At 51.4% G+C, this 25,202-nt stretch overlaps 11 protein-coding genes across 11 annotated transcripts; 5 read left to right on the top strand and 6 right to left on the bottom strand.

Moving 5' to 3' along the window:
- Positions 1-57: 57 nt before the first annotated feature.
- cwf19_1 (CWF19 family protein) lies at positions 58-777 on the top strand (the record flags this gene model as incomplete). Its single annotated transcript, XM_046087537.1, has 1 exon — positions 58-777. One exon carries the CDS (start codon positions 58-60, stop codon positions 775-777), a length of 720 nt encoding a protein of 239 aa, XP_045943504.1.
- Positions 778-1,231: 454 nt separating this feature from the next.
- On the top strand, positions 1,232-3,043 carry LDX57_005850 (ankyrin repeat domain-containing protein; the record flags this gene model as incomplete). The annotated part of the gene is made up of 1 exon (XM_046087536.1): positions 1,232-3,043. One exon carries the CDS (start codon positions 1,232-1,234, stop codon positions 3,041-3,043), a length of 1,812 nt encoding a protein of 603 aa, XP_045943503.1.
- A 403-nt stretch (positions 3,044-3,446) lies between these two features.
- Positions 3,447-5,126, top strand: HTS1 (histidine--tRNA ligase; the record flags this gene model as incomplete). The annotated part of the gene is made up of 4 exons (XM_046087535.1): positions 3,447-3,809; positions 3,871-3,904; positions 3,967-4,181; positions 4,230-5,126. 4 exons carry the CDS (start codon positions 3,447-3,449, stop codon positions 5,124-5,126), a joined length of 1,509 nt encoding a protein of 502 aa, XP_045943502.1.
- Positions 5,127-6,084: 958 nt separating this feature from the next.
- On the top strand, positions 6,085-7,318 carry LDX57_005848 (D-mandelate dehydrogenase-like dehydrogenase; the record flags this gene model as incomplete). Its single annotated transcript, XM_046087534.1, has 5 exons — positions 6,085-6,131; positions 6,189-6,403; positions 6,463-6,872; positions 6,932-7,171; positions 7,220-7,318. The coding sequence occupies 5 exons, from the start codon at positions 6,085-6,087 to the stop codon at positions 7,316-7,318; spliced, it is 1,011 nt and encodes a 336-aa protein (XP_045943501.1).
- A 489-nt stretch (positions 7,319-7,807) lies between these two features.
- LDX57_005847 (putative C6 finger domain protein) lies at positions 7,808-10,468 on the bottom strand (the record flags this gene model as incomplete). The annotated part of the gene is made up of 3 exons (XM_046087533.1): positions 7,808-8,673; positions 8,734-9,190; positions 9,518-10,468. The coding sequence occupies 3 exons, from the start codon at positions 10,466-10,468 to the stop codon at positions 7,808-7,810; spliced, it is 2,274 nt and encodes a 757-aa protein (XP_045943500.1).
- A 1,134-nt stretch (positions 10,469-11,602) lies between these two features.
- Positions 11,603-13,063, bottom strand: LDX57_005846 (putative formin binding protein). Its single transcript, XM_046087532.1, has 2 exons — positions 12,895-13,063; positions 11,603-12,826 (listed from the first exon to the last, which is right to left on the bottom strand). Exons 1-2 carry the CDS (start codon positions 12,916-12,918, stop codon positions 11,999-12,001), a joined length of 852 nt encoding a protein of 283 aa, XP_045943499.1. The 5' UTR covers positions 12,919-13,063; the 3' UTR covers positions 11,603-11,998.
- Positions 13,064-13,855: 792 nt separating this feature from the next.
- Positions 13,856-14,557, bottom strand: LDX57_005845 (uncharacterized protein; the record flags this gene model as incomplete). The annotated part of the gene is made up of 1 exon (XM_046087531.1): positions 13,856-14,557. One exon carries the CDS (start codon positions 14,555-14,557, stop codon positions 13,856-13,858), a length of 702 nt encoding a protein of 233 aa, XP_045943498.1.
- Positions 14,558-15,144: 587 nt separating this feature from the next.
- On the bottom strand, positions 15,145-15,717 carry LDX57_005844 (uncharacterized protein; the record flags this gene model as incomplete). Its single annotated transcript, XM_046087530.1, has 1 exon — positions 15,145-15,717. One exon carries the CDS (start codon positions 15,715-15,717, stop codon positions 15,145-15,147), a length of 573 nt encoding a protein of 190 aa, XP_045943497.1.
- A 319-nt stretch (positions 15,718-16,036) lies between these two features.
- Positions 16,037-16,875, top strand: sap62 (spliceosome assembly protein PRP11; the record flags this gene model as incomplete). The annotated part of the gene is made up of 2 exons (XM_046087529.1): positions 16,037-16,048; positions 16,174-16,875. 2 exons carry the CDS (start codon positions 16,037-16,039, stop codon positions 16,873-16,875), a joined length of 714 nt encoding a protein of 237 aa, XP_045943496.1.
- Positions 16,876-17,533: 658 nt separating this feature from the next.
- CBK1 (serine/threonine protein kinase CBK1) lies at positions 17,534-19,598 on the bottom strand (the record flags this gene model as incomplete). Its single annotated transcript, XM_046087528.1, has 4 exons — positions 17,534-17,846; positions 17,899-18,375; positions 18,427-18,930; positions 18,991-19,598. 4 exons carry the CDS (start codon positions 19,596-19,598, stop codon positions 17,534-17,536), a joined length of 1,902 nt encoding a protein of 633 aa, XP_045943495.1.
- A 4,528-nt stretch (positions 19,599-24,126) lies between these two features.
- On the bottom strand, positions 24,127-24,630 carry LDX57_005841 (uncharacterized protein; the record flags this gene model as incomplete). Its single annotated transcript, XM_046087527.1, has 1 exon — positions 24,127-24,630. One exon carries the CDS (start codon positions 24,628-24,630, stop codon positions 24,127-24,129), a length of 504 nt encoding a protein of 167 aa, XP_045943494.1.
- Positions 24,631-25,202: the final 572 nt, after the last annotated feature.

Genomic DNA, 25,202 nt, shown 5'->3' with positions numbered 1-25,202 from the left:
AGAGTTCATCGGTCTGAGATCGACATCAGAAATACTTCCATCAATGAATTCCAGAAGATGAATCGGATCCTCGACAACTGTCCCCTCTGTCACCATGAAGATACCAACACCCCTCCGATTGCCCCCGTGGTGTCGTTGGCGACACGGGTCTATATGACGCTCCCAACCGAACCGGAGCTCAACGACGGCTGTGCCACCATAGTCCCCATTCAACACCGAACGAACCTCCTAGAATGCGATGACGATGAATGGGAGGAGATCCGCAACTTCATGAAGAGCTTGACCCGCATGTATCATGAGCAAGGCCGCGATGTCATCTTCTACGAGAATGCGGCCCAGCCTCATCGAAAGAGACACGCGGCCATGGAGGTTGTCCCATTACCCTACAGCCTCGGAGAGACGTCTCCCGCCTTCTTCAAGGAGGCCATTCTCTCCGCAGACTCCGAATGGACTCAGCATCGGAAGTTAATCGACACGGCAGCCAAGGCCAAACAAGGGCTCGGTCGGTCTGCGTTCCGACGTACTCTGGTCAAGGAGATGCCTTATTTCCACGTCTGGTTTGAGCTGGATGGAGGGCTGGGCCACGTCGTGGAGGACGAGAGCCGATGGCCTAAAGGAGACCTGTTCGCCCGCGAGGTGATCGGAGGCATGCTGGACGTGGGCCCGGAGGTGATCAAGCGACAGGGGCGCTGGCACCGGGGAGGAGACCGACGTGTTGACGGATTTAAAAAGCGGTGGAGGAAGTTTGACTGGACGAGGGTTTTGGTCGAGGGGTGAGCAGAGTCACTGTCAATATCTATATCAATGTTTATGTTTACTCTAGTGGGGTTTGGAAATGATGTAATTGCAGTCAGCGTTAATCCACGGGAAAGAAGCGCGGCGTCCCAATCGGGAAAGACTAGTCACAAGGCTGAGTTCTGCTGCGCCTGCCTTCCTCTTCCTTTAAAGGTTCCGGAAGATCCTGCAGGCGTCCAGCCAGCATCCTTGCAATTTTCTACTCTCCTCTCCCATCCTTTCACGGAGGATAATGTTCACCGACCTCCCCGACGACATCTATTTATACTTAATCCAATTCCTCCCTTACCAGAGCGACATCAACGCACTTGCGCGAACCAATGGCTATCTATATTCACTCTTGAATCCTCTCCTTTACCGACACAATATCAAACATGCAAAGTGTTCGGCCTTGCAATGGGCTGTAAAACACGGTCATGCCTCGACCGCGCGGAGAATGCTCGATGAGGGCGCACCCCTGGATGCTGGTGTCGAGGATCCATGGTTTCTCCCCATAGTAGTGGCTGTCCGCGGAGGCCACGGGTCCATCGTATCTCTCTTCATTGAAAAAGGCCTAGACCTCACAGCTCTGATGGACATAGGAGAAACATCCTCGTGCAACTATCTAGCCGACCATCTGTTACACCGTGCTACACTACACGGCCAAGAGTCGATGGCCCGGAGACTTCTGCCATATAGGGTGGACCCCGAAACTATCAAGTATCCGGTCACTGCTGCGGCAAGCGATGGGGATCTTTCGCTTGTGAAGTTTCTGGTCGATCTGGAATATGAGAAGGATCCGGGATATGACATTGACACTGGAGACGAAGACGAAGACAGGGTCACGCCGTTGATCTGTGCCGCGGAAAACGGGCACAACGATGTCGTCTTGTTTCTCATCGAATGTGGAGCAAACTTGGAACACAAAGGCTCATACCGAGCAGCCTTGACGGCGGCTGCCGCTGAGGGTCATTTCGATACTGTCAAGACTCTGATTGCTGCCGGTGCTCGACCGGATCCGGTCTGCAGCCAGGAGGGAAAAACACTCATGGCTGTAGCTGAAGCTGCAGAGGCTCAGCACCTCGATATAGCGCGATTCTTACTCGATCGCATCGATACGGACCAGAAAATCGTCGAGACCGGCGACGACCCCCATTTACTTTTGCGAGCTGCTGCCCTTTGTGGACTGGACGAGATCATCAAAAAGCTTCTGGACAGCGGAGATGTCATTGTGAATAAGCTCAAAGAGTGTGGTAATTCGGATTACTTCGGAGCAGGTTGGGGGGAGGCCGTTTCCCTTGCAGCTCAACTAGGAAGCTTAGAATCCATCAAGCTTCTACTGGACACCAACCCGCCTCATGTGAGAAATCATATGGACTGGGCTTTGCGATCCGCCATCAGAGGCAATGACTTGGAGAAAACAAAATTACTTCTCGACTATGGTGCGGATCCAAACACCAAAGACTATAGAGGCCGCAGTGTCCTTCGGGAGGCCATTGGCGGTAAAGAGATCTTTAAGATGCTCTTAGACTACGGCGCTACTTTGGAATCAGCGCACGAAAAGGCGGAGAACAATATCCTGGTGCAGGTTATTGAATCTGGGGACATTGGCTTGTTGGAGATACTGTTGGAACGGGGAGTCCAGTTGCAGCTTCCACGACGTACAGGGACAACACTTCTCAAATCAGGTGTCCGGGGAGGTGAGAAGATGATGCAATTCCTATTTGACCATGGACTGTCCATTCCTGCGCCTTGCAAAATGGTGGACCAATGCATGGGAATCGCGGCGCGAGCAGGTCAGCAGGCAGTGCTGCAGTTCTTCCTTGACCGAGGCTCTTGTCTCGATTCTGGCGAACGATGTGCAAAGCTTTTGGAAACGGCATCCGACGGACAAGGGGGAAACCCGAGTGCGACACTTGATCTGTTACTCCGTTACGGGGCAGATCTCGAGGCGAAGAACCGATGCGGCGAGCCCGCGCTGTGGTGCCATGTTCGCGGAGGCCACGACAAAGCCGTGCAGCTTCTCCTGAATAAGGGAGCGGATCCTTTGTCCCGCAACCGACGCAGCGAGTGTTTACTCAAAGTGGCAGCCCAGAGTGGGAACTCGGTCGTTGTACGAAGTTTGCTTCAGGCAATTGCTCGACGCGGGATTCCCTGGGTGGAAGTGAAAGAGGCCTGGTCGCAGGCGAGCACCGAGGAAAAAGACAAGTACCCAAAGGTTACTCGCGAGCTGGATGTGTTTTATTGCCGGACGATGTTTCCTGTATGATATTGGTCAAGGAGAGAGAATAGAGTAACCTTAATTCAGTTATGCACAGATAATCCATAGATTTATGCAAGAGCCCCTCCATGTGGCGTTGCAGACAGTGTGGCGCAGGTCCCATTCGGGGAGCGAACCAGAGATTGACTCATTCGCAGTAAAAACTTTTCCCCGTCCAGTTGCTCCCCCTCCATCCCCGCTTCGCGATCTCCGATCCCGCCATCCATTCATGCAGATTTTTTGGGCCTCTCGCATTCCGGTCAAGGCCCTATCTCAATCCACCCATTGCGCCTTCCGACGTGCGGCCTGGACTTCTTGTGACCGCTGGACAATCAACACTGCCTCCCATCCCTACCGTCAATCTTATTCTACCCAGCACCACTCGCACGAAGACCCGCACTCCGATATCACCATGGGCGCCAAGGAGGGAAAGGCCGGTAAGGTGAGCTTCCAGCTCAAGACGGCCAAAGGAACCCGTGACTGGCAGGGTATCGACATGAACCTGCGGGACTCGATCTTCTCCAATGTCGCCGACGTCTTCAAGCGCCACGGCGGTACGGCCCTTGACACGCCCGTCTTCGAACTGAAGGAGATCCTAGCCGGGAAGTACGGCGAGGACTCGAAGCTCATTTACGACCTGGCCGACCAGGGTGGAGAGATCTGCGCCTTGAGATACGATCTGACCGTGCCGTTTGCGCGTTGGTTGGCGATGAACTCGACGATACAGAACATTAAGCGCTACCACATCGCTAAGGTCTACCGACGTGATCAGCCGGTGGGTGCTTTGTCGGATTTATTGGGACTTCGTTCGCGTCTTGCTAATCGGTATGCTGTAGGCTGTGGCCAAAGGACGTATGCGCGAGTTTTATCGTGAGTGAATACCCTTCAGATCTCCTGTTCTTACGGCTGCTGACTTCTTTTACCCGGGATAGAGTGTGACTTCGATATCGCCGGTACCTACGACGCCATGATCCCTGACGCCGAGATCGTGCGTATCATTGTCGATGTGTTTGAAGCCCTCGGACTTCGGGAAGATATCACAATCAAGATCAACCACCGGAAGATCCTGGACGGTCTGTTCACGGTGGCGGGTGTGCCGGAGGATAAGATCCGCAGCATCAGCTCGGCTGTTGACAAGCTGGATAAAGTACGTGATGCATGTACCGCCGCGCCGAATGTCGCTAACTGGTCACAGTCGCCGTGGGAAGAAGTCAAGAAGGAGATGGAGGAAAAGGGCCTGTCGCCCGAGGTTGCCGACAAGATCGGAGAATACGTGAAGCTAAGCGGGGGTCGCGAACTCGTCGACACCTTGAAGGCGGACGCTCAAGTCTGCGCGAACGAGCACGTCAAGAAGGGTCTTGACGACATGGAACTCCTCTTCAAATACCTAGAAGTGTTCAAGGTGACGGATAAGCTGTCCTTTGATCTCTCCCTTGCCCGCGGCCTCGACTACTACACCGGTCTGATCTTCGAGGTCGTCACTCCCCTTTCCTCCGCCGACGGCTTCAACGCGAACAAGACGAAATCTTCCTCGAAACCCAAGAAGAGCAAGGACAACGATGAAGATAGATCCAACGACAACACCATCGGCGTGGGTAGTGTCGCCGCTGGCGGTCGATATGATAACCTGGTCAACATGTTCGCTCCCAAGCGTCAGATCCCTTGTGTCGGTGTGTCGTTCGGAATTGACCGTATCTTCACCATCATGAAGCAACGGCTCGAGAAGGAGCAGCAGGAGGGCAATGCTACGATCCGACCCAACGAAGTCGAGGTCTTCGTCATGGCATTCGGTGGCAAGGGATTCAACGGCCTCCTGCTCGAGCGGATGTCGGTTGCCGATCAGCTCTGGAAAGCGGGCATCAAGGCTGAATATACCGCGTCGGTCAAGCCGCGACTCCCTGCGCAGTTCAAGCAGGCTGAAAACGGAGGCGTGCCGCTTGCCGTCATCCTCGGCGAGGACGAGGTCGCCGCGGGCAAGGTTAAGCTGAAGGTCCTTGGCCTGCCTGACGGTCACCCCGAGAAGGACGGCCGTTTGATCTCCAGAGACGATCTGGTTTCGGAGGTCAAGAAGGCGCTCCAGCAGAGTTCTTAGATTGATAGAGATACCAAGATGATCCACTACCTGCCATCCATTCCTTCTTACGCCTGGGCTGGTGCTGAACCCAAACCCTCAGTACCTTCCTCCACTTTACCCTCTTCGACGATTAGACCATCTCATTACTCTCAAAAATATGCAATAGAAATGAAACAGCGTATCTTCTTCTTCTTTTCTCCTTGTACGTGCGAAAGAACGCGACGAGCATGTCCGGACTTGTAGCCGAAGATAACATACTGTTCTCCCGGCGATGGCGTGGAAGAATCCACCGGTCAAGGTCCGCCAATTCGACGTCCGGCAATCGCCGCTAAGATTGATCGGCTATGATCCGATTCGCAAATTAATCCGACAGTGCTAAAGTCGAGAGGTCTATTCTCCGTCGGAGGATAGAGCCGAGCATTGTTCATCGCGGCGGGGCTCTCCGGCCGATGACACACATGGCGATCAAAGACTAAATCGGGACAATGTCATCAGAAGGCGCAGGCGATGAAGTCTATCGGACGAGAAAAGAAGAAGAGGAGAGAAGAAGTGAAAGAAGAGGATGATGAAAGGCCGCGGGCAAATGATGACGGAGTGACTAAGCAGCGATAACGGTGGGGTTGAACGTGGGGGGAGAAACTCTGGCGGACGATTTCCCGATCTTCCCCTCCATTTCTTTTTCTCTTTCCTCCCTTCTCCTTTATTCTGTTGCTCTTATAGACCTGGTTGCAAGAGTCTTCTTCTCTTTGGCTTTCGTTTGTGTCTATACAATTTTACCCCCGAGGTTGTCTTCTGTGAGTGTTTGCGCGATATCAATCCCGCCTGTTCGTGCTTCTCGGCCTGCATTTCCCCGCGTCTTATCTCGGGATAATTCAATTGCGATATTTGAGTCATATATCTTTGTTACAACCCGGAGCGCTAACGAACCTGGTATCAATTGATAGAGTAACTGCTGTCATATCAAAATTCCCACATTATGGCATCCACGAAACCCAAGGTCCTTCTCCTTGGACGCATAGTCCAGTATGTCCCGCCCACCCTCTTCATAGTCAATACTACGCAAGCGACTAACATCCACAGCGCACACAAAACCTGGGAATCCCTCGGTGAAATCGCTGAGCTGATCCAACCCACCGCCACCAACCGCGATGAATTTCTGCAAGAATGCCGCGACGGGAAACTGGACGGCGTGGTCGCCGCATACCGGACCTTTGACTCGGTCAGCATCACCGGCCTGGTGGATGAGGAGATTGTGAACGCGCTGCCTAGCTCCCTGAAGTATCTGGCTCACTGTGGTATGTTCATACTCCCGCCGGGCTGGGGCTAATCTAACCCGGTTTCCTTCACAATGCAGGCGCCGGATACGACCAAGTCGACGTACACGCCTGCAGCGCTCGGAACCCACCTTTGCGCGTCTCCAACGTGCCCACGGCCGTCGACGACGCCACCGCCGACGTGAACATGTTTCTGATCATCGGGGCCCTGCGGAACTTTAACACGGGCATGCAGGCCCTGCGCGAGGGCAAATGGCGCGGTCAGCCAGCCCCGATTCTCGGCCACGACCCGGAAGGCAAGGTGCTGGGTATCCTGGGCATGGGAGGAATCGGGCGGAATCTGAAGCGCAAGGCCGAGGCGTTCGGGATGCGCGTCATCTATCACAATCGTCGACCGTTGACGGAGGAGTTGGCTGCTGGGGCGGAGTACGTGTCGTTTGAGGATTTGCTCGCGACGAGTGATGTGATCAGCTTGAATTTGCCGTTGAATGTGAGTGCATTGACTGGGCACTGGGATTTTTGGGTGAATGCTAATTTGATGCCGGGTAGAAAAACACCCGCCATATCATCAGCAAGCCACAATTCGACCAGATGAAGGACGGCGTGGTGATTGTGAACACGGCTCGCGGCGCTGTCATTGATGAAGTCGCGCTCGTGAATGCCCTGGACAGCGGCAAGGTTTACTCGGCCGGCCTGGATGTCTTCGAGGAAGAGCCGAAGATCCACCCCGGTCTTGTACGCAATCCCAACGTGTTGCTGGTGCCGCACATGGGCACTTGGACGGTTGAGGTAAGTCTTGAATCAGTCTGGAAGAGAGTGAGCACTAATCTTTCCCAGACCCAGACGGCCATGGAAGAATGGGCGATCGGTAACCTGCGTCTCGCGCTCGAGGTTGGGAAATTGAAGAGCCCGGTTCCCGAGCAGGCAAACTTATAAGTTACATTGTACTTGTTTGACGTTTAGATGTGTACATGAATCTAATAGAGATCGGGCAGTTGCCTAAGTCGACGCATAACTTCGCGGACCAATTCAACGAGTCTTTCAGACGGTGTCCCCATATCGCAAGGTATGAAGCCACCAGGAATAAATAAGGTATAAATATGCGAATAATTTCCAAAGAACTTGTATTTCAAGGTGGGAATGCAGCCAGAACGCCGTTGTGCTGCCGTTTCCCCAGCTGTGGACAGAACTGACGATCGCAATGAACTCCTGAGCCATGTCTTCCCCGTTGAGAATGATGAATATGAAAAGAAAATAAATAAGCGGCCACCATTGCAAAAAGAAAAATGGGGGGGTCAAGAAAAGAGAATCTAGTGAGACATCGTTAAAACAACTGAAAGCATATCGCCAATTCGCTTTTTTCATGTTACAGATTGCAGCAGAAAAAGAAAAGACATTAATAGAAAAGGTATCACCGCAGTTTTTTCATTCTCGTGAAACGATCCAGGACCGGAGTACCATGCCACAGATGCGCTTGATCACCTGCGTGGTTCCTTTGCCGCCTGCTTCTTGTTCCAGGAATTTTTGCGCCACATACAATTTGGCGCCGGAGTCCTTCTCGTTGGTCGTGATAGGCTGGGGGAAGCTGCGCGGAAAGTCGGCCCAACGTTGGCCAAGGTGACGTGCAATGGCAATCGAATAGATGACGTCGCGGTTCTCAAAGGTATCCAGAAGCGTGCGACACCGAGCCAAGGTATCGTCGATTTCCTTGGCTGAGCTAGCCTCGTTGTCGTGAAGCGTCAAGAAATACCCGATGGCACTCCAGAAATCTATCGACCGCTGTGCAAGTTGATCGGCGAGTGACGGCGGGTTGGCGGGCGTCTCCCGGGGCGGGAACTGCGCCAAAGGGTTGGAGTCGAGGTGCTCTCCTGTGATCATGGCCTCAATGACATCGAGTCGCTTCGACGCTGCCAAGAGGTCATAGTCCTGTCCTATGCTGCCATTCGACACGCTCATGGCATGTCGACAAGTAGTCATGGTGCCCCATACCACAGACGCTTCGAAACTCTCCAGTCGCGCGATGACATTAGGGTCGCTTAGGTTGCGGTCATTGAAGGCGTCGATCAGTGCCGAGTACTCGGCCATCAGTTGCGCATTTCCCAGAAGATGATTCAATGCCTTTTCCTGGAACCATTGAGTCTCGAAGAACTTGTCGATCGCGGGAGCGTACGTGGCCAGGAACACCGCCTGGATTTCGTCGAGACGGCTCTGCGGGAGAGAAGTAATCGGATGAGGGGGCGGGGGAGGAATCCCTCGCAATGCGAGAAGGTCGCTGACCTGAACTTGTTTTACTGCAAACCGCGAGCGTGAGCACACTGGACCATCGGTCACAACCATTCCCGGGAGCTTACCTCTGAAGCTGGTCGGATCCGAAGCTGTGGTCGTCGTTGCCGGATTGACCGTCGGCTGCAAGCCTCCATCGGTTGCATTGTGTAGACTGGCCATGTTCGCGGAGTCGTTGCTGGTGGTGTTGTGGTGGTTGTTTATGGTATTGCCGCTGCCGTTGTTGCTTCCATCCAACGACGGGTCGATGGCCGCGCCGTAGTCGTAGCGTTCGGTTGACGTGCTGGGCGACTCGGAAGGAGCAAAAGGTTGAGAAACAGCAGGCACGTAGCCAGGAGGCGCAGCCGGGTAGGAAGGCGAGGATGAGGTAGAAGGGTCCTGAGGATTGACCACCAGCGAGGGATGAGGATTGGGAGCTGGCTGGATTGCGGAGGGAGTAGGCTGTGGCTTAAAGACCGGATCGTAGCCCAAGCATTCACGTTTACTCTTCACGCAGTTTCGGCACACGGGATGGCCCTCGTCGCACTATAGAAGTCACCGGCACCGGGTTAGTGGAGAGCTTCGCGAAAAGGAAAAAAAAAGAGGTGGGGTCTGAAATTTTGAGTTTTAAAAAAAAACACCCCTAAGGTTGACAGTAAAATCAACTGTAGTGATAATTTTTGTTCTTCAAGAGAAAAATAGAAAAAGGAAAATCAATAGAAAAACAGTAGCGAGGGCGGGAATGGCGGGGTTCCTCTGCAGTCGGTGGGCTGGACGCGAGCCGAAGCGACACAGCGCTCCTTTCCTCACCTCCCAAACCCACCAACCCAGGCAGGCGGGGCTTGGACTGAAGCATGCTTTCATTCCACGTACCTTAATTCGTCGTTTTCGACATGTGAGACACCCGGTTTTCGTCCTGCGCTTCACTTCTTTCTTGTGTCGCCCGCCCGACAGCATCTTGTTCGGATCCCCTGGGAGCTGATACCGCATCTGAGCGCTCTGGTTCATGCCCATTTGCCCGACGCTGGTCGGATATCCTGTCATGTACTGTCCCACCGACGCCATCGGTGGCATCGGGGATCCGATGGGTGCCTGTGGGATGTGCGATGCCTGGCCCTCCATGGTCTGCATCCCGGGCGTACTCATAGGCGTAGACGCAGAGGGACTGGCGTGATACATTTCTGGATTGTGCTGCTGATAATGTTGCGGTTGGCCCTGTTGCTGCCCGGGTGGCTGCGGTGTGGGAGAGGAATATTGTTGTGATGGCGCATGCTGCTGGTACTGCGGCTGCGGTGTTTGATTATGGGGCGTTGGCGGCTGCTGCTGCTGCTGCTGCTGCTGCTGCTGCTGCTGCTCCGGGTGGTGTTGTGGATACGTGCCATTGGAATGAGATTGATAGGAAGTGTCGGTGATATTAAAATCTGTCGAATCGGCAGCAAGGCCGGATACTGCATGGGACTCAGTTCCTTCGGCACCCGGTAGTTCGTCGTCTTTCGTATCGAACGAAAAATTCGGATCCCCAGACAAGTCATCCAGGTGTGAATCCGCATGCGGTATCGTAGTGTCCAAAGGGGGTAACGACGTGTCAATCGGCGGGAGCGACGGTATCGTGGAATCCATCGGTGGTAGTGACGAGTCCATACTTGGGATAGTGGTGTCCATTGCCGGCAGGGACTTATCTATCGGGGGAAGGGAGGTGTCCAAACTCCGGAAATCTGCCTCCAGGTCGACATGGCTGGTTTCCGTAGCAGGCGCATCGTTCAATTCACCCACCGGATTGGGCGGCTCGCTCGACGGGTTTGCTGGTTCTGTCGTGTCCGCCATCTCAGATCGCTGGATATTCTCCGACTCGGGAAGCTGCACGGGAAAGATTCCGAGAGAACCGGGCGGACTAGATCGACGACGCAAACTTTCAAGCACGACTCGATACTCGGGAAGGAAGAGGTATACGACCAGGGTTCTTGTTCTCCGTTGAAGGGCTATTCACCGGTTCAGCGGCCTGTCAGAACGCAATCTCTGTAGTCTTTTAGAAACGACAGTTAGTCGATCGAAACCAAAGTATTTTAGGAGTGGCGACAACGGCGCTCAGAAAGAATCGAATGCGATAGTGATTGTAAAGGAGGAAATTTCAGCAAGGCTTTTTAAAGGCACGGTTCCCCCAAATTCGCGCATGAGGATGGAAAAAGAATTTCGATATGGGCATCTCAAGGGTTCGTGGGCGCAACACGGCGGGCGCATATAGATGGCTCATTGGGGAGCATCGATCGGTATATGCGAGTGCCATCATCCTGTCTCGAGGGCACAATTCCACCCATGCTGACGATCGGAAAGCCTATCCATGCATTCTGGTGCCGCCGGAGTTGAACGCGACCGGATAGATGCTATCCGATCTCCGTCGAGTCCAATACCCACCACCGCACCAGCACAGACGCCGCCTTTCTATAAATCCGAGGAGAATTGCGAGAAGGTAACCACGGAGCAGCAGGCTGATCATGTCCGATAGTCGGGACGTGGCTGGAGGAGGGGGTAAAGCAGAGGAGGTGGTGTCCCGAATGGCAGGAATCGAGGCAAGCAATGAGAAAACGAAGCCATGTACTTACCATATAGCGGGTCTAAAGCAAGGCGAAAAAGCAGGGAGAAACGGACTATTCCATCAGAAAACGCAATTCCGGACCTGATGAGCACTGCATTGGGGGTAGAGGTGGACGTTGGGGTGGTTGCGACAGAGGGGGAGAGGGAAAGGCGAGACGATGCGCGACGGAAAGAGAGAACTCGGCCGGCCAAAGCTTTTGGGGCCAATAAATTGCGGTTCCCAAAATTTAAGGCAGGAATTTGTCCTCTCCGCACTTGCATTACATTAAGTTAACGGCGACCTCCAGTCATGTATGCAACTGCCCGATCAACGGATACCTCATGTATCTTAATTTGAATTGATTTATAGTGAATATTGCGTCAGAAAAAAATTAAAATTTCAATCGCTAATAGAAACCGATATCCCTGAGATTCATCGTCATGTCATGCCGATTTTCACTTATTTAACAGGATCAGACTCTATAGCCCCTATTCATGGATCAAGAGGGCTCCAAGAGATGTAAACTTCCTCAGACCAGTGATTCGGAAGCCAGCCTCTATGGTAGAGATGACATGTCTCTAGAGAATGGCCAAGACCTCATCCATTCGTAGAATCAACCTGACTGTAATGCGCTGCTTCCTACTTTCCCTTCTGTCGAAGTCGGATTCGATCGAGTGGTTGTAAGGAAGCAGCATGCCGTATGCTGAGCATGCTACAGTCTAACCAGAGTACTTCTCAAGGTGTCGTGCCAAGTAGATATATCATCAGCATCGTCAATTTCGTTATTTTTTCATCACTTTCGGCTTGCGCTTCTTGAAGACCACCCCTCCAGCTGCCTCTTCGGGCTCTTTCTTCACTTCAGTAACAGGAGGGGTCTGGGGCGGTTCCTCCTTCGTATGCGATGGCTGATCCGTCTCCGGATTCGCCGCTTCGCCTTCGGTTTTCTCTGGCGCCTCAGAGACCTGTTTATCCTCCCCGTCGGCAGGCGCATCCGAAGCCGACGGCTTGCTCTTCTTCATATCCTTCGTAGAAGCAAGCAGCGCATCCAGATCCGTGTCGTCCTGAGCTCCAGGGTACTGTCTCGTCCTCGACCCCCAAGGCTTGCTCACAAACCTCTCCGCCTCCTTTCTAGCCTCCTCCTCTTCCTCGTCTGGCTCCTCGTGTTTCCGCTTGCGCACGCCCAGCGACGGCTTCGACGGGCCGTCAATCACCGTCTCCGACACTGTCTGCCATTCTCCGGCTAGGGACATGTCCCCGCGATATTCCTGCGGAATCGCCACCCCCATCTCCGCCAGCTGCGCCATCTGCCGTTTCCGCTCCTCTACGGACACCTGTTTCTCGACGGGCGCAGGCGCAGCGACAGCGGTTCGTTTCCAGGGAGCCGCGGCATTGCTGGCACCGTCGGCGGGCGAGCCAGAAATGGCCGATTTTAGTCGCTCGACTTCGCTCTTCGCTTTCTGGGTTTCCCGCTGCTGGCGCTCATTGTCACGGTGGATGTCGCGTAGGAACCGCTTCAGGTTACCCTGGTGTTTGCCGGTGGCTTCGTGTTGGGCTTTCTCGAAGGGGGTGTCGCGGATGAATATCTTGCATTGCTTGCACCAGTGTCGAGGCTGGGGAGGTGTACGTTAGTGGCTTTCCTGGAGGAGAGTTCGGCGACAGATTAAGAGATGAGACCTACCGCTGATTTCCAGTATTCGGCCATGTTTAGTCGATCAAAAGCTAGGAAAGTGAGGGGGTTGCTAAGCTTAAATGATATCACTGCTGGTTCGGGCGAGTTGAGGATGCCTCAGGTGTGACAGGGGCTAGTCCTAATGGGGTAATATATGGCACCTCAGGCATACACTATACATAGATGTTATTCTCATTTTTGAGAAATATCAAAATTAAAACTAAAGTGAACATTGTTTACTTTTCTTTCAGATTTTGTTTATCTTACTGCTGTTGTGCACTTACAGAATATCATGTACAAATGAAGCAAGAGAATTGCGTCTAGTGTGCATGTGTTTTGTAACATGTCAATGGATTCTGCCTCGGAGATATGTGAGGATGTACGGAGTACTCTCAATGGCTCTACAGAGTGCTGTAGACTGATTGGGGGTTTAGTTCACTCAGCTGGATTCTAGCCAAATCACTAGTAAATGGATGTCTTCCACAGGTGTGTATGATGATTCTGAGCCAGAAAAGTGCCACACAAAGCCATAAAGCGTCGTCAAGCCACATCCATCCTTCTATCTACTCGCGAATGCTGTCTGCGCTATACCGCTGCGTCGCGTGATCTGTTCCTTTAGGGCTGTCATACCGCTATTCGCAAAATGATGCATATGAAAAGAGACAGGTTGACTGGTTAGGGACTCGTCTTCCCAATGACCCTGGGATCTCTCTCCCCATTAATCGGCGCCTTTATCGACAAGCACCTGTACAGCTGTCGTTATATTCTGTCACCAATGTTCGTTGCAACCATGCCCATATTCGTCTGCCTGTGGTTCGTGCAGCAAAGGTGCTGCTGTGCATGAATCCTAGTGTATGAATGTGTTTAGACTTTAGAGCCAACTTAGCCCGATTCATGAAATTGGATGCGCTAGATGATGGCATTGAATCGTAATTCGTTTCATCCCAACTAGACGCATGTGCTCCTCCCGTCATGAGCGAGGTACAACTTCTACTCTGACTCTTGCTTCGATGAGGTCAGGTTGGAACCAAAATCCAATGTCCTTGGTGCTGTCCACAAGTTCAACTTCTCTCTTGACAAATTTAGTTTCGTCAATCGCAAGTCTCTGACCCTCAGTCCCGTTGGGGTCACCGTCTGCAACCTCCTGTTCGCTATCCCATCCATCCGCATCCTCCACGTTCGCTTTGCTGACAGGGTCCAGCTCATCCGTTTCCCATATTAGCCGGCATTCGTAAGGTGGTAGACTGAAGAGGCGAGACACAATTGCTTTGAGCTGAAATGTATCAAAGGACCGAGGGATCTCCTTTGATTTGATGGTTTCGAAAGTCTGAGTGTTGTCGGGTCGCAAATGAAAGACCATTTTCACCAATCGGGCAGCAACCGAGCGCGGGTTTACTGAAGTACCGGCCCCTGTCGAGTCGGAAGCCCGACTGACTATGGGTTCACCGTAGATTTTGCACAGCTCACTATAGCGAGGATGTTTCTTGAGGATTTCTGGTTCGGCAGTCTCCGAGTTGGCAGATAGCTCCTTGCCAATGAGCGAAAGGTAGTAGAGCTCTGCGTTACTGCGGTCTTTGGCAGTGATCTTCCCGTAATTCAGAACTTGCAGAGATGCAAGCCGAGATAGAGTCAACATGTATGCTTCGTCTGCTGTCATCGGCTTCTCCGGCATTCCTGTGACGATCGACGGCCCGACTGATTGTTCGTAGAGAGGGTTTCCGGATATTCGAAGAGTTTGTATGCCGGGAAAGACGGTTGAAAGCTCATCCACGAATGACCATGAGTTGATGTTATTTCGAGACAAATCCACGGATTTAAGCGTGGGTGGAAACTGGAGAGACGCTCCTGTCTGAATCTTGTCATATATTGCGTTTATACAATTTCCCCGTAGGGAGAGGTGCTCCAGATTGGGCTGTGACGTTAGATGCTGTATTGACGACAACGAAGCCAGGTTATTGAGCTCTAAACTCAAAGATGTGATGGTGTTTGGTATTGACCTTGGGATCGTCGAGATTTGATTGGCACATGCAGACAGAGTGGTGATGGATGGAAACTGATGTGACAAGGTTGATATCTGCAAACGGAATCAGTACGAGCAGCTCTAACAGGGTGCCTTTAATACCTCGTCCCAAGCAAGAAGAGTGTCGTCCAAATGGAGCTCGGTGATTCCTTCGAACTTTAATCTCTTCTCGACTGGGTCAAATCTATTGCAACTATATTCGGGTTAGTATCAGAGCACGCAGTTTACGCCAGAGGACCTTACTTCAACTTCAATACTTTCAAGCTCTTAAGTTGGTCACAGACACCCTGGACGTCCGTCCAGCTAGTCAGTAAATTTCGACCAAGGTCGAGCCCTGTAATCTTCGGACAAGTCCGTTGAATCTCCATCAGAGCTTTTTCTAGTTCTTCTCGTTCTGCTGCATATGGTAGAATCCCCGCAAGACACAGCCCGTCAAGAAGCACGATCCGCAGTTCCTGGAGCTCTGCCAGTTGCTTTCGGATCTTGTCGAAGCCTACTTCTTCAACGACTTTGCCGCTGATCTCTATCGGCTTCTGATAAGAGTCGCCAGACGCAACGCCCCTCGGTCCCTGCTCCGTGGAAACCTGCTCCGACTCCGAGGCGTACTTTTCACGCAGTGCCTCTAGAAAGCCCCGAGGTTTGTCCGCAGCTCGAGATGGACGCACGAACGACCCGGCCGTCGGCTGGTTGCTTTTGCCTAGAACATGGTATGAGTCGAGGCAGCACAACAGGTATTGAATCAGACAGAGCCATACATGTGAAATATCGCACTCCCTGGTGTTCGCCCGAGTGCTTCCCTCGAGTTGAATCATCCCATTCGACACCGAGCCACTCGCCGGTAGTGCCCTCGACTTTTCCTATATAGCGAACAGTACAAAGGTCGCCATTGTACGACCTCCGTTGGCCGACATGACAGGGGACATTCATGATTCCCTTTTTGCCAAGTTCATGGAAACAAGTCCATTCCTCAATGAATTGTTGATTGGGGAGACTTGGATTGCCCGTTTTGTCCAATCGTAGACCGGTGGCTTACATAATCGCTATCCAGCGAATTTCCCGCCGAAGCTTATCGCCAACCTGGGAAACTTCAGCCATTCCTTCTTGCCCGTTGTCCAAGCGGAGATTCTCAGCATGGATTTCCAGGTATGTACCCTTGACAGTTCTTACATATTTTTCTTACATATTTTTCTTACATATTTTTCTTACATATTTTTCTTACATATGTTTTCTTACATATGTTTTCTTAATATGCTGACCCCCTCTCATAGAATCGTGCAGGATCCAAATTCGGTGGCGGCGGTGTCGCATCGCAATCCGCGACCAATGCAGACCGTCGCGAACGTCTCCGCAAGCTCGCTCTCGAGACGATCGACCTCGACAAAGACCCCTACTTCTTCAAGAACCACGTCGGAAGCTTCGAGTGTCGTCTGTGTCTGACGGTCCACCAGAACGATGGCTCCTACCTCGCCCACACGCAGGGCCGCAAACACCAGACGAACCTTGCGCGGCGTGCGGCCCGCGAGGCCCGGGAAGGAAAGAACCAGGACCCCTCGTCGCTGCCGGGGGCGATGGGCGTGCAGGTCAAGAAGCAGACCATCAAGATCGGACGGCCCGGGTACAAGATCACCAAGATCCGGGATCCGTTGACGCGACAGCTGGGGTTGCTGTTCCAGTTGCAGTATCAGGAGATTACGCCGGGAGTGCAGCCCCGGGTGCGTTTTATGTCGGCGTTTGAGCAGAAGGTGGAGGAGCCTCCGGACAAGAACTTTCAGTACCTCGTCGTGGCTGCGGAGCCGTACCAGACGTGTGGGTTCAAGCTTCAGGCTAGGGAGATCGATCGCCGAGATGGTCGGTACTGGACCTGGTTTGACGAGGATAGCAAGGAGTTCTGGGTCCAGATTATGTTCAAGACCGAACGTGAAGAGCGATTCAGTGGTGTGCCTGGTCTGGCTCCCGCTATTGGATCATAGGGGTGGGAAGAATGTGCTGACTCGCAAATATTGATGGCGTGTTCTGTTAGAAAGGGTTCATAATGGCGTTTTCGGATTTTCATCTTCTGATGTTGTGACCTAGCTTTGCTAATGCTATCGGATTGTGTGCCGGGTGAGACGGCCTTTTTATCTTCACGTTTTTACTCCAATTCAAGTAGGACATCTTCGAAGCATTGTTACCTTACGCCAATATTTAAATTCAATTGTGACTTTGAGCTGGTGGTATAATATGGTAAATTCCGTCATTCCTCTCCACGCAAAAGATTCAAAAAGCAAATTTTGTACTAGGAAATAGAGCGATGCACCTTACTATTATCCGAACCAATTACTGGTCAATCCTGATCTGCTCTGCGGATGTAACGCATAGATCGTAGGCTATGAACCATGTGTAGATAGCAGGCGTCTCGCGACATGCAAGGGAAGAGAGGTAGGGAAATAGAAGAATATGCTCAGGTCATTATCAATAACACAATGATGACAAATGCGCTATATGCTTGATCAAACAAACCAACAGGGGTATGCCGAGATTAAACGATCGATGAATCACTGGAAAGACATCGACGCAAGCCAGCCCGCTTTCAGACTTCCCAAAGATGTTCATGGTACAATGTTCAACTCGGATAATCGACTCTAATGCTTAGTTTCCTTGGAATGCGTTGAACGCCTTGTATGTGTATCCGATGAAGGGAAGGCTCATCTCAGCCTCCTGGTCATCAGGCATGGCGCGAGCCTGGGCGCGGTGAATAGCGCTGGTGTCCTCTTGAGGAATTTCGTCAATGGGGAAGTAGGACACATCGATGTTCGAGCTAAGCTTGGGCTCAAACGGAGCGCGAATGTTGCGAAGCTGCTCCCAGACAACCCCACGGAAGAACGGATGATTCTTGATCTGGGAGGCACCTCCGTATTGGCCACCGTCACTTCCAATCCGGTGCTCGGTGTCACACAAGAAGCTGAATAGTTGTTAGTTCAGTATCACAGTATTTGCTTTGGGGTTTTGTTCACCTTCGGATTAATCCCTCGGATTCACGCGAAAGGGTGAGCTCCTCGGGGAAGTACAGGCACTCCCTCCAGTTCACAATCTTGCGGTAGGTATCGGTAGTGTCTTCAGCGCAGAATGGGGGCCAGCCAACCAAGCACTCAAACATGATAGCGCCAACCGACCACCAATCACAGAGGTAGGTATATCCTTGGCCGTTGAAGATCTCGGGTGCAATGTAGTCAGGCGTACCAACAGTCGAATAGGCCATGGCCCGGCGGGACTTCCTCCAGGTGTTGATTTGACCACGGTTCGACACCGTCAGGTTGATCGCATCGTTGAAATAGCCGGAGTTGCGGTTCTTGTCCTTGGAGGTGGAGTTCTTTAAGAGATTTTGGTAGTAGGAGTTGTCATGCGTCTTCTTGCCTCCCGTCGAAAGACCAAAATCGGTAAGCTTCACATGACCACCGCGGTCAAGGAGGATGTTATCAGGTTTGATGTCTCTGTTCAAGCAAATTAGCACATGATATATGCAAGCGGGTTGCAAGACTCACCGGTGAAGGAAACCGAGTTTGTGAACGGCCTCGATGGCCATGACAATCTCCGCCATATAGAATCGGGTGATGTCCTCGGAGAAGATCTCATACTTGATCAGCATCGTCATCAGATCACCACCCGGCAAGAACTCCATCAGCAGATACAGGTAGGCAGTGTCCTGGAACGAGGCGTGCAGCTTAACGAGCCAGGGGTTATCCTTGGAATCGGCCAGGATATCACGCTCCGCACGAACGTGGGCCAGTTGGTCCTTTTTGAACATCTCCGTCTTGATCAACGATTTGAGGGCGTAGATCTTGCCGTCGGTCTTCCGTTGCACCAGCTTGACCTCACCGAAGGCACCCTTGCCGATGACCTTGATGGTCTGGAAGTTCGACGGGGTTTCTCGCGTTCGGAGGAATCGCAAAAAGTTGGATTCCTTCTTCGAAACGACCTCGGCCTCCTGGTGTTTCGTCTCGTTGGGGATTCCAGGTTCGCGGATCATTTTGTCGAGCTCAGCAGATCTGCAGGTTGTGTGTTAGTTCATTTTCTTCATCAAGAACTTTCTTCTGCTGGTGGCTTACCGCATGTTACGATCGCGCGCACGCTCGATGTTCTCGTGGAAGAAGACGTTCACCAGCTCCTTGGCGGCCTTTCCTCGCTTGTGGATATTCTCAGAGTATCTTTCGGGGTAGCGCTGCAGCTCTTCGTTCTCGGCGGGGGTGCGAGGGCTGCGAGGCATCGGCGGAGCCAGATGCCCCGGTTGTTGTTGCCCAGAAGCAGGAGAACCAGCGGTACGGGGTCTCTGCGCGGGAGAGCCTGAGCGACCGAAGAAACCAGTGCGTCCGGCATTTAGGTCCTGGTTGGAGAATTGCTGGATCAGGCCATTGGGTCCATCGTTGGGGTTGTAGCCCATCCGGGACTGATAGGCGGGCTGCGGAGACTGCAAGTTGGGCTGGCCATAGTGCTGCTGAGCGTATTGGGGCTGCGCAGGATAGGGGTTTGCCATGAAATACCCTTGACCGTACGCCCCATTTTGAGGATCGATGTATTCCTGGGGACCCTGGTTCTGATAGATCGGTTGAGGGAACGCGGAGGGCGTGGTGGGATACGCGCGATTGTTAGCGGCCGCATTGAAGCCACGATCGTTGTACCCGAAATTCAGGTGGAGGCGATTGTTGTTGGGGTCCATCTTGAGGCTCCTCCCGAGTACCAAACAGTCGCTGGACGGGGGATGAGGAAGATTGGTGAAGGTCTCGATATAAAGGAGGGAAAAGTTGAAACTCAAGGGGGGAGGGGAGAGGAGGGGGGTGGAAAGAAACTAAAGGAGCGGTGGCTCAGGAGTCGCCCGAATTCCCCGACAAGTAGGAGATCAAAGGAGAGGAGGAGGGGAGGAAAATAGTGGAGAGCGGCGTTTCGGTCTCCACGGGTTGTTGTTCAGGCAGGAAATGCGCAGCGGACAGCCTGATATGGGAACAACAAGGCTCTTATTCCGTGAAGAGGAAGAGAGGAAGAAGAAAAGAAGCCACGAGGAAGGAAGAAAGGAGAGAGGAGAGAGTGAGAGAGTGAGAGGGGTCCATCTCAGACTGTCCAACGTGGTAAAAATTACCGTCAAGTCTGGACTCTCTCGCTACGGCGTGCCGGTGGAACCAGCCGTGCGGGTGGTTCCTGAGGCTACCAGGCACCGGACCTCGCGTGACCATCTGGATCTACAGGGAATTGACCATTTTCAAATTGATCTATTGACTGCCGACATAGATCGAAAGTGCCGATGCCTTTATTTTAGCTGTTGAGATCGTATGCCGTATTAAGGAGTACCGAGTATGAGATCCCGTATAGCGTTCCCAATCGGGGAAAGCGCATCGTGCAGCAGCTTAACTATAGACAACATGGCAATTATAACAGCGTCAACTCACTTCACTTGGTAGAAACTTACAAATCTAGTTGGACGAGTCGGGCTCTAAATTATAGTCAACTTGATCTTCTTCGGCATTCTAGTGTTATTGCATTGGACCGAATCAGAACGTTGCCACTTGATTATTTACTCAGTTGATCGTTTCTGCTCCTCTGGACCACACTTCAGATGCGGCGACTGCACCCGCCTTGGCATAAGTCGAGCTGTTAAAAACAAAAAAAAAAAAGAAAAGAAACTGCCGAGGATCGAACCTGGTCGCATTTTCTTCGTAGCTCAATTGTAGACTTTACAAGTCAAAGTACTTGATACTAGAATTTGGGCTGATTGGTACTTGTAGATGGCTTATTAAATTATGCTAGTCATACGCTTTGTAGGTTTGTCGCTCGCCGTGATGATTAGGCGACCTCCAAACAATCGAATTCAGAGCTCCGAAGCTGGTGGCAAGAAGGGACTCTTGAGAGAGCTCTCTTTCGAGAGTTCCGAACGAGAGAAGCCGCCCGAACCAGGCGAACAAATGAATGTGAATTAACGAAAGTGTCAGAAGACAGACTATGGTACAAGGGGAATAATTAAGAAGGTCGGACCAAAGGGATTGCAAGGGGTGAAGGGAGAGAGAGGTAGGTGAGGGAAGAAGGAAGAGGAAGAGGAAGAAGAGAGAGAGAAGAAGAAGAAAAGAAGGCGGACGGTGGTTTTTGCCTTGTGGCTGGTGCAAGCTGTTAAGCGACCCTCAGGCAGTGATGTCTGGGATAATGAATATAAGGTTCCCAAGGAACGATAAGCAAACGGCTTGGCATGTTGCCTCAGGCATCCAAACGCTACCTAACAGTATTCGTTCATCGCTGCTACAATCATCAAGTTCCCCGATATCCATGTGGCCAGAGGCCGGAGTCAAGACACCCATCCACAGCCCCTCGCTTCTGTATTCCTCCCACCACGGTTTTAATGTCCTGGGTTCCAAAATACCGACATTGTACTAACATCTTCTTTTCAGCTGCCGCTGCAGCAGCACGGTTATCACCACTCGTCGGTTTTGTTTACCATTCATAGTCCTTGCCTTTGCGTACTCCTCCCCACGGGGCTCAGAAAGCCTGAGCCCCAACGTTCCGACCGACACCTCGTGGTGAGATGCTCCCTCAGCAGCTATTGCATGTTCGACATCCTCACCACCGGGTCCCGATGAGCATGCGCACCGGCGATACTTATGAGGCGGCTGAGGAATCAGGATGGAGGAAAGGGACGAGAGAGGAAGAGAGGAAGAGGGAACAGCATGGGTCATCTGCTGATTCAATAAAACCATGTTAGATTGTCCCAGTATCGAACCAACCTTGACAGTCAAGGTCCTCCTTTGACTCCCCCGACAAGATATCCGGCCCAGACGGGATACCACCACCTACGTAGAGATAGCCAGGATTTATAGAAGGTGTATTGCTTTGAGAATGTGTAAATTATGATATAAGAGATAATAATCTTGTTCAATTTGGATATTAATATAAGAATATAATAATTATTAATAATATAACATTTATATCATAGAAAAAAAAACCACAACCCACAACAGAACAACTTAGTTGCCAAGGTAGATAAGAAAATCGTCATCCTCTTGCTCAACTATTTCTGCACATGTCAGTCTATTACCCTTTTCATTTCCTTTCGGCAGAGACATACTAGATTCGTTGTTGGCACTCTCTGAGTCTGGTTGGCTGATCGAAGGTTTTGGGACTGTCACTGGGGGCTTTGCTTGATCTTTTTTGCTAGACTTCTTCTATTATATCAGTTAGTATTATAGATAAGATAATCAAATATTAAGATATTGAATTAGTATAATATACCTGATCATTGCTTTTTTGTCGCTTCAAAGTAGAGGGAGGAGGAGAGGGCCCAGTCGCAGTCGGAGTAGTATTGACGATTGGAGTATTTGAAGGAGAATTGGCTAACATTGTAACTATCGCATTACTCAGAGCAGCGGCAGCAGCAGCGGCAGCCAATGGGGTCGGTGGGGGCGTATTGCCAGGATGGTAGATCTTGTGAATCAAAGCGCATTGTTGACACTATAATAGTTATGACTATTAGTATTTATATATATCTTGAATCAATTTCTTCCGATGTCATGAGAGTAACTTGAGGAACAGAACTTACCATATTTTCTTTTTCTTTTTTCCCTCACTTACAACGGCGTAGACGGAGTGAGGCCAGTCGGCCCAAGGCAGGACTTTTTGTTGGTTTTTTTTTTTTTTTTTTTTTTTGTTCTCCTTGTGGGTGCTGATGTAGAATTGTAGATATTCGAAATGATTTTGTTGACGTTGCTCTCTATCATTTGTTAGAGGTATCCCAACACGGTATATAATAGAAGACCATATAAGGAAGGGCAAGATATAGAATATGAATGAAGCGTGAGACAAGGACAAGTTGGTCTAGCCTTGAACCAACACTTGTCTAGAGTACAAAACCCTAGTATCAAGCGGAAAGAAAGAAATATAAAGTAATGATAGAGAGATGATATAGGGTTAACATGATATAAAGAATAGATGGAACTTGATGGAAGGTAAGTGCAACGCGTGATAGGGATAGGATGGTTGCTGGTTCAGTCCTATACTGACTTCCTCACCCCCGGGAGGGGCAACCCTGATATCAAGCGGAAAGAAAGGAATAGAAAGAGATAATGATAAAGAGATGATATAGAATGAAATTCGATGATAAGGAGAGATGGAACTCGATGAAATGGAATGTATACGTACCTCGTTGTGGATGATCGCTGGCCGGAGGGGAAAGAGAAGGAAGAAGTTCCAGACGAGCCAGGGAAACCTAGATGAGTACTACTACTGCCCACTCCCCAACAACACGTGCCTACGTCTGCCTCAGGCGTCCCATCTATAGAGCCTGCGGACTTGTCAATCAGCTCCCACTGATATCTGTGAACTACTCGTTGTTTCTCCCAGTGTAACTCTTGATCTATATTAAGGTTAAAATCTGCCGGTAGGAACCGATTAGCCAGTAGTAGTAGCCTTTTCTGTTCAATCTGAACCATGGCGCCTGCTATGCACCTTCCGTGGATACCACGAAGCAGGTAGTGCATTATGGCATCGATACGATTACTAGCTGGGGAAAGGACGGGTGTTGTAGCACCTCGTGTGGCATAAACGTACTTTCCCTGAGTCCTATTAGGATTATTAAAGACTGCCTAGGGTGTTTATGAATCGATAGACAGGATGATCCTCCAGCGCCTTCTTGAAGCTCATCCCGTGGGGTTGTTGGTCATATGGCAGTACTCCCATCTGTGTACACTACAATTCTATATATGACCTTGGGCAATGCCAAGGATATATGCTCTATGTTGCAGAGATTGTACAGATGCAAAAGCCATAGCAAACAACACAGCCAGCAACAAGAGGTGCAATATCAACGTTGGATTATGTTTGAGAACAGTAAACTCTCCTAGACTCTCTATAAGGTAGGAATCTCAATCACTTATGGGTCGTTTTACCTTGAACGGTACTATGTTCAGACCTTCCGGCTGACTGGAAAGCTTGAAACTAGTCAAATTTACATCGCCGTTGGCTGTGAGAAGGGTGTTTGCAGCTGCCAGCCGGGCCAGCGGAATGTTGATCTAGCAGGCTGGAAAGAAACCAATTAATATCTCACTATGTTTACATATGTATATGGTATTATAGTGGTTAATCTCTACTCTTAATGCTTATAAAGCCGCGAATCAAGAAAGACGCCGCGGAGAGATGTAGCCAACATGATTACAAGAAAAGTCCGGAAATAAGAAGCATAGTAGACCGCGTGAACGAGCTTTATTAGAAAGCTAATGGGAACACATTAAGATAAGGACCATTAAAATCAAAGGGACCAACACTGGTATTTGTTGGCAGCCATCTCGCACCGCAACAATGTCACCCTCCTGAAATGCGAGCTTCTCAACCCGTTTGGTATCTGCCGCCTTCATTTCTGCAAAGCTCTTGACCTCCATGATTGAGAAGTCGTCTATCTTGTCAGACTTGTGCTTGCTTGCCCGGTTGAATGAGAGGGGAGGGGGCAACACGGCAGGTAGCTTCGTCGCATCTTCCTCGTGAGTAGGATACTTCTCATTCTTCGGGTCAACTTCGTCGTCGGTGGCCGGAGCCATGGCCGCATCGCTATCACCGGGGACCTCCTCGGCCTGGTCTTCATGCGTTGGTGGCAGAACGGGAGTCTGGTTGTCCTCGGGTTGCTGGGCGAGATCCTTCGTCTTCTCCGACAAAACGCGCCGGGGCGGGTTCCTTCTTCGATGATTCAAGGGGCGCAGGGCTTTCAAAGTCGTTCGTTCCATGTGGCCCACAGCTTGAAGGACCGCTGGGGCAGGTCGATCTTAAAGATGGTCTCGGTGATCACCCCGGCTCCGAGTCAGATAGATAGATTGCTTGCGCATGTTCTCTGTCAGCTCCGTGCCACCAATACCGTCGGGGAAACCGGGGAAGCTCTCGATATCGGTGGTGGTGATGAGCGGTGCTGCCCTTGGCCAGCATACCCTCGTAGGTGACAGGCTTGAGTTATGCTCTCTGGCCCTGTCGTCGCCCGCCTTGTCGCCTGATTATGTGATGTAGCTGATTCTGGGAGTGAATCTTGAGTGGAGAGGCCGTCGTGAACGACAAAGCGGACGTGTGGGTTATGGATGCCCATGCCGAAGGCGTTGGCCGCGACGATGACATAGAAGGATGGGGAGGGATGACTGGTATCGGGTTCCTGCGTGGGATTCGGGGATGTTCACTCCGTCTGGATGCGGGTGCGACCTTGAGATGAGAGGCCGGCGTGGTAAGCTACGGCGCGGATGTTTCCGTCCCACGCCGTCGACAGCACGTTGGCTAGCTTTTCGGAGATCGACCGTAGTGAGACGTACACGAT

The sequence above is a fragment of the Aspergillus melleus genome (assembly GCF_016097325.1).
Source record: "Aspergillus melleus strain CBS 546.65 chromosome Unknown contig3, whole genome shotgun sequence".
Taxonomy (NCBI): Eukaryota; Fungi; Ascomycota; class Eurotiomycetes; order Eurotiales; family Aspergillaceae; genus Aspergillus; species Aspergillus melleus.
Note: the sequence above shows the minus strand (reverse complement) of the source record. Positions and strands in the feature narration are given on the sequence as shown.

Excerpts from the sequence above, each read along its gene's own strand:
- LDX57_005846 (XM_046087532.1), bottom strand. The coding sequence starts at position 12,918 with ATGGCCGAATACTGGAAATCAGCG. Across the intron at positions 12,827-12,894 it reads CCGAATACTGGAAATCAGCG|CCTCGACACTGGTGCAAGCA; the intron begins GTAGGTCTCATC and ends ACACCTCCCCAG.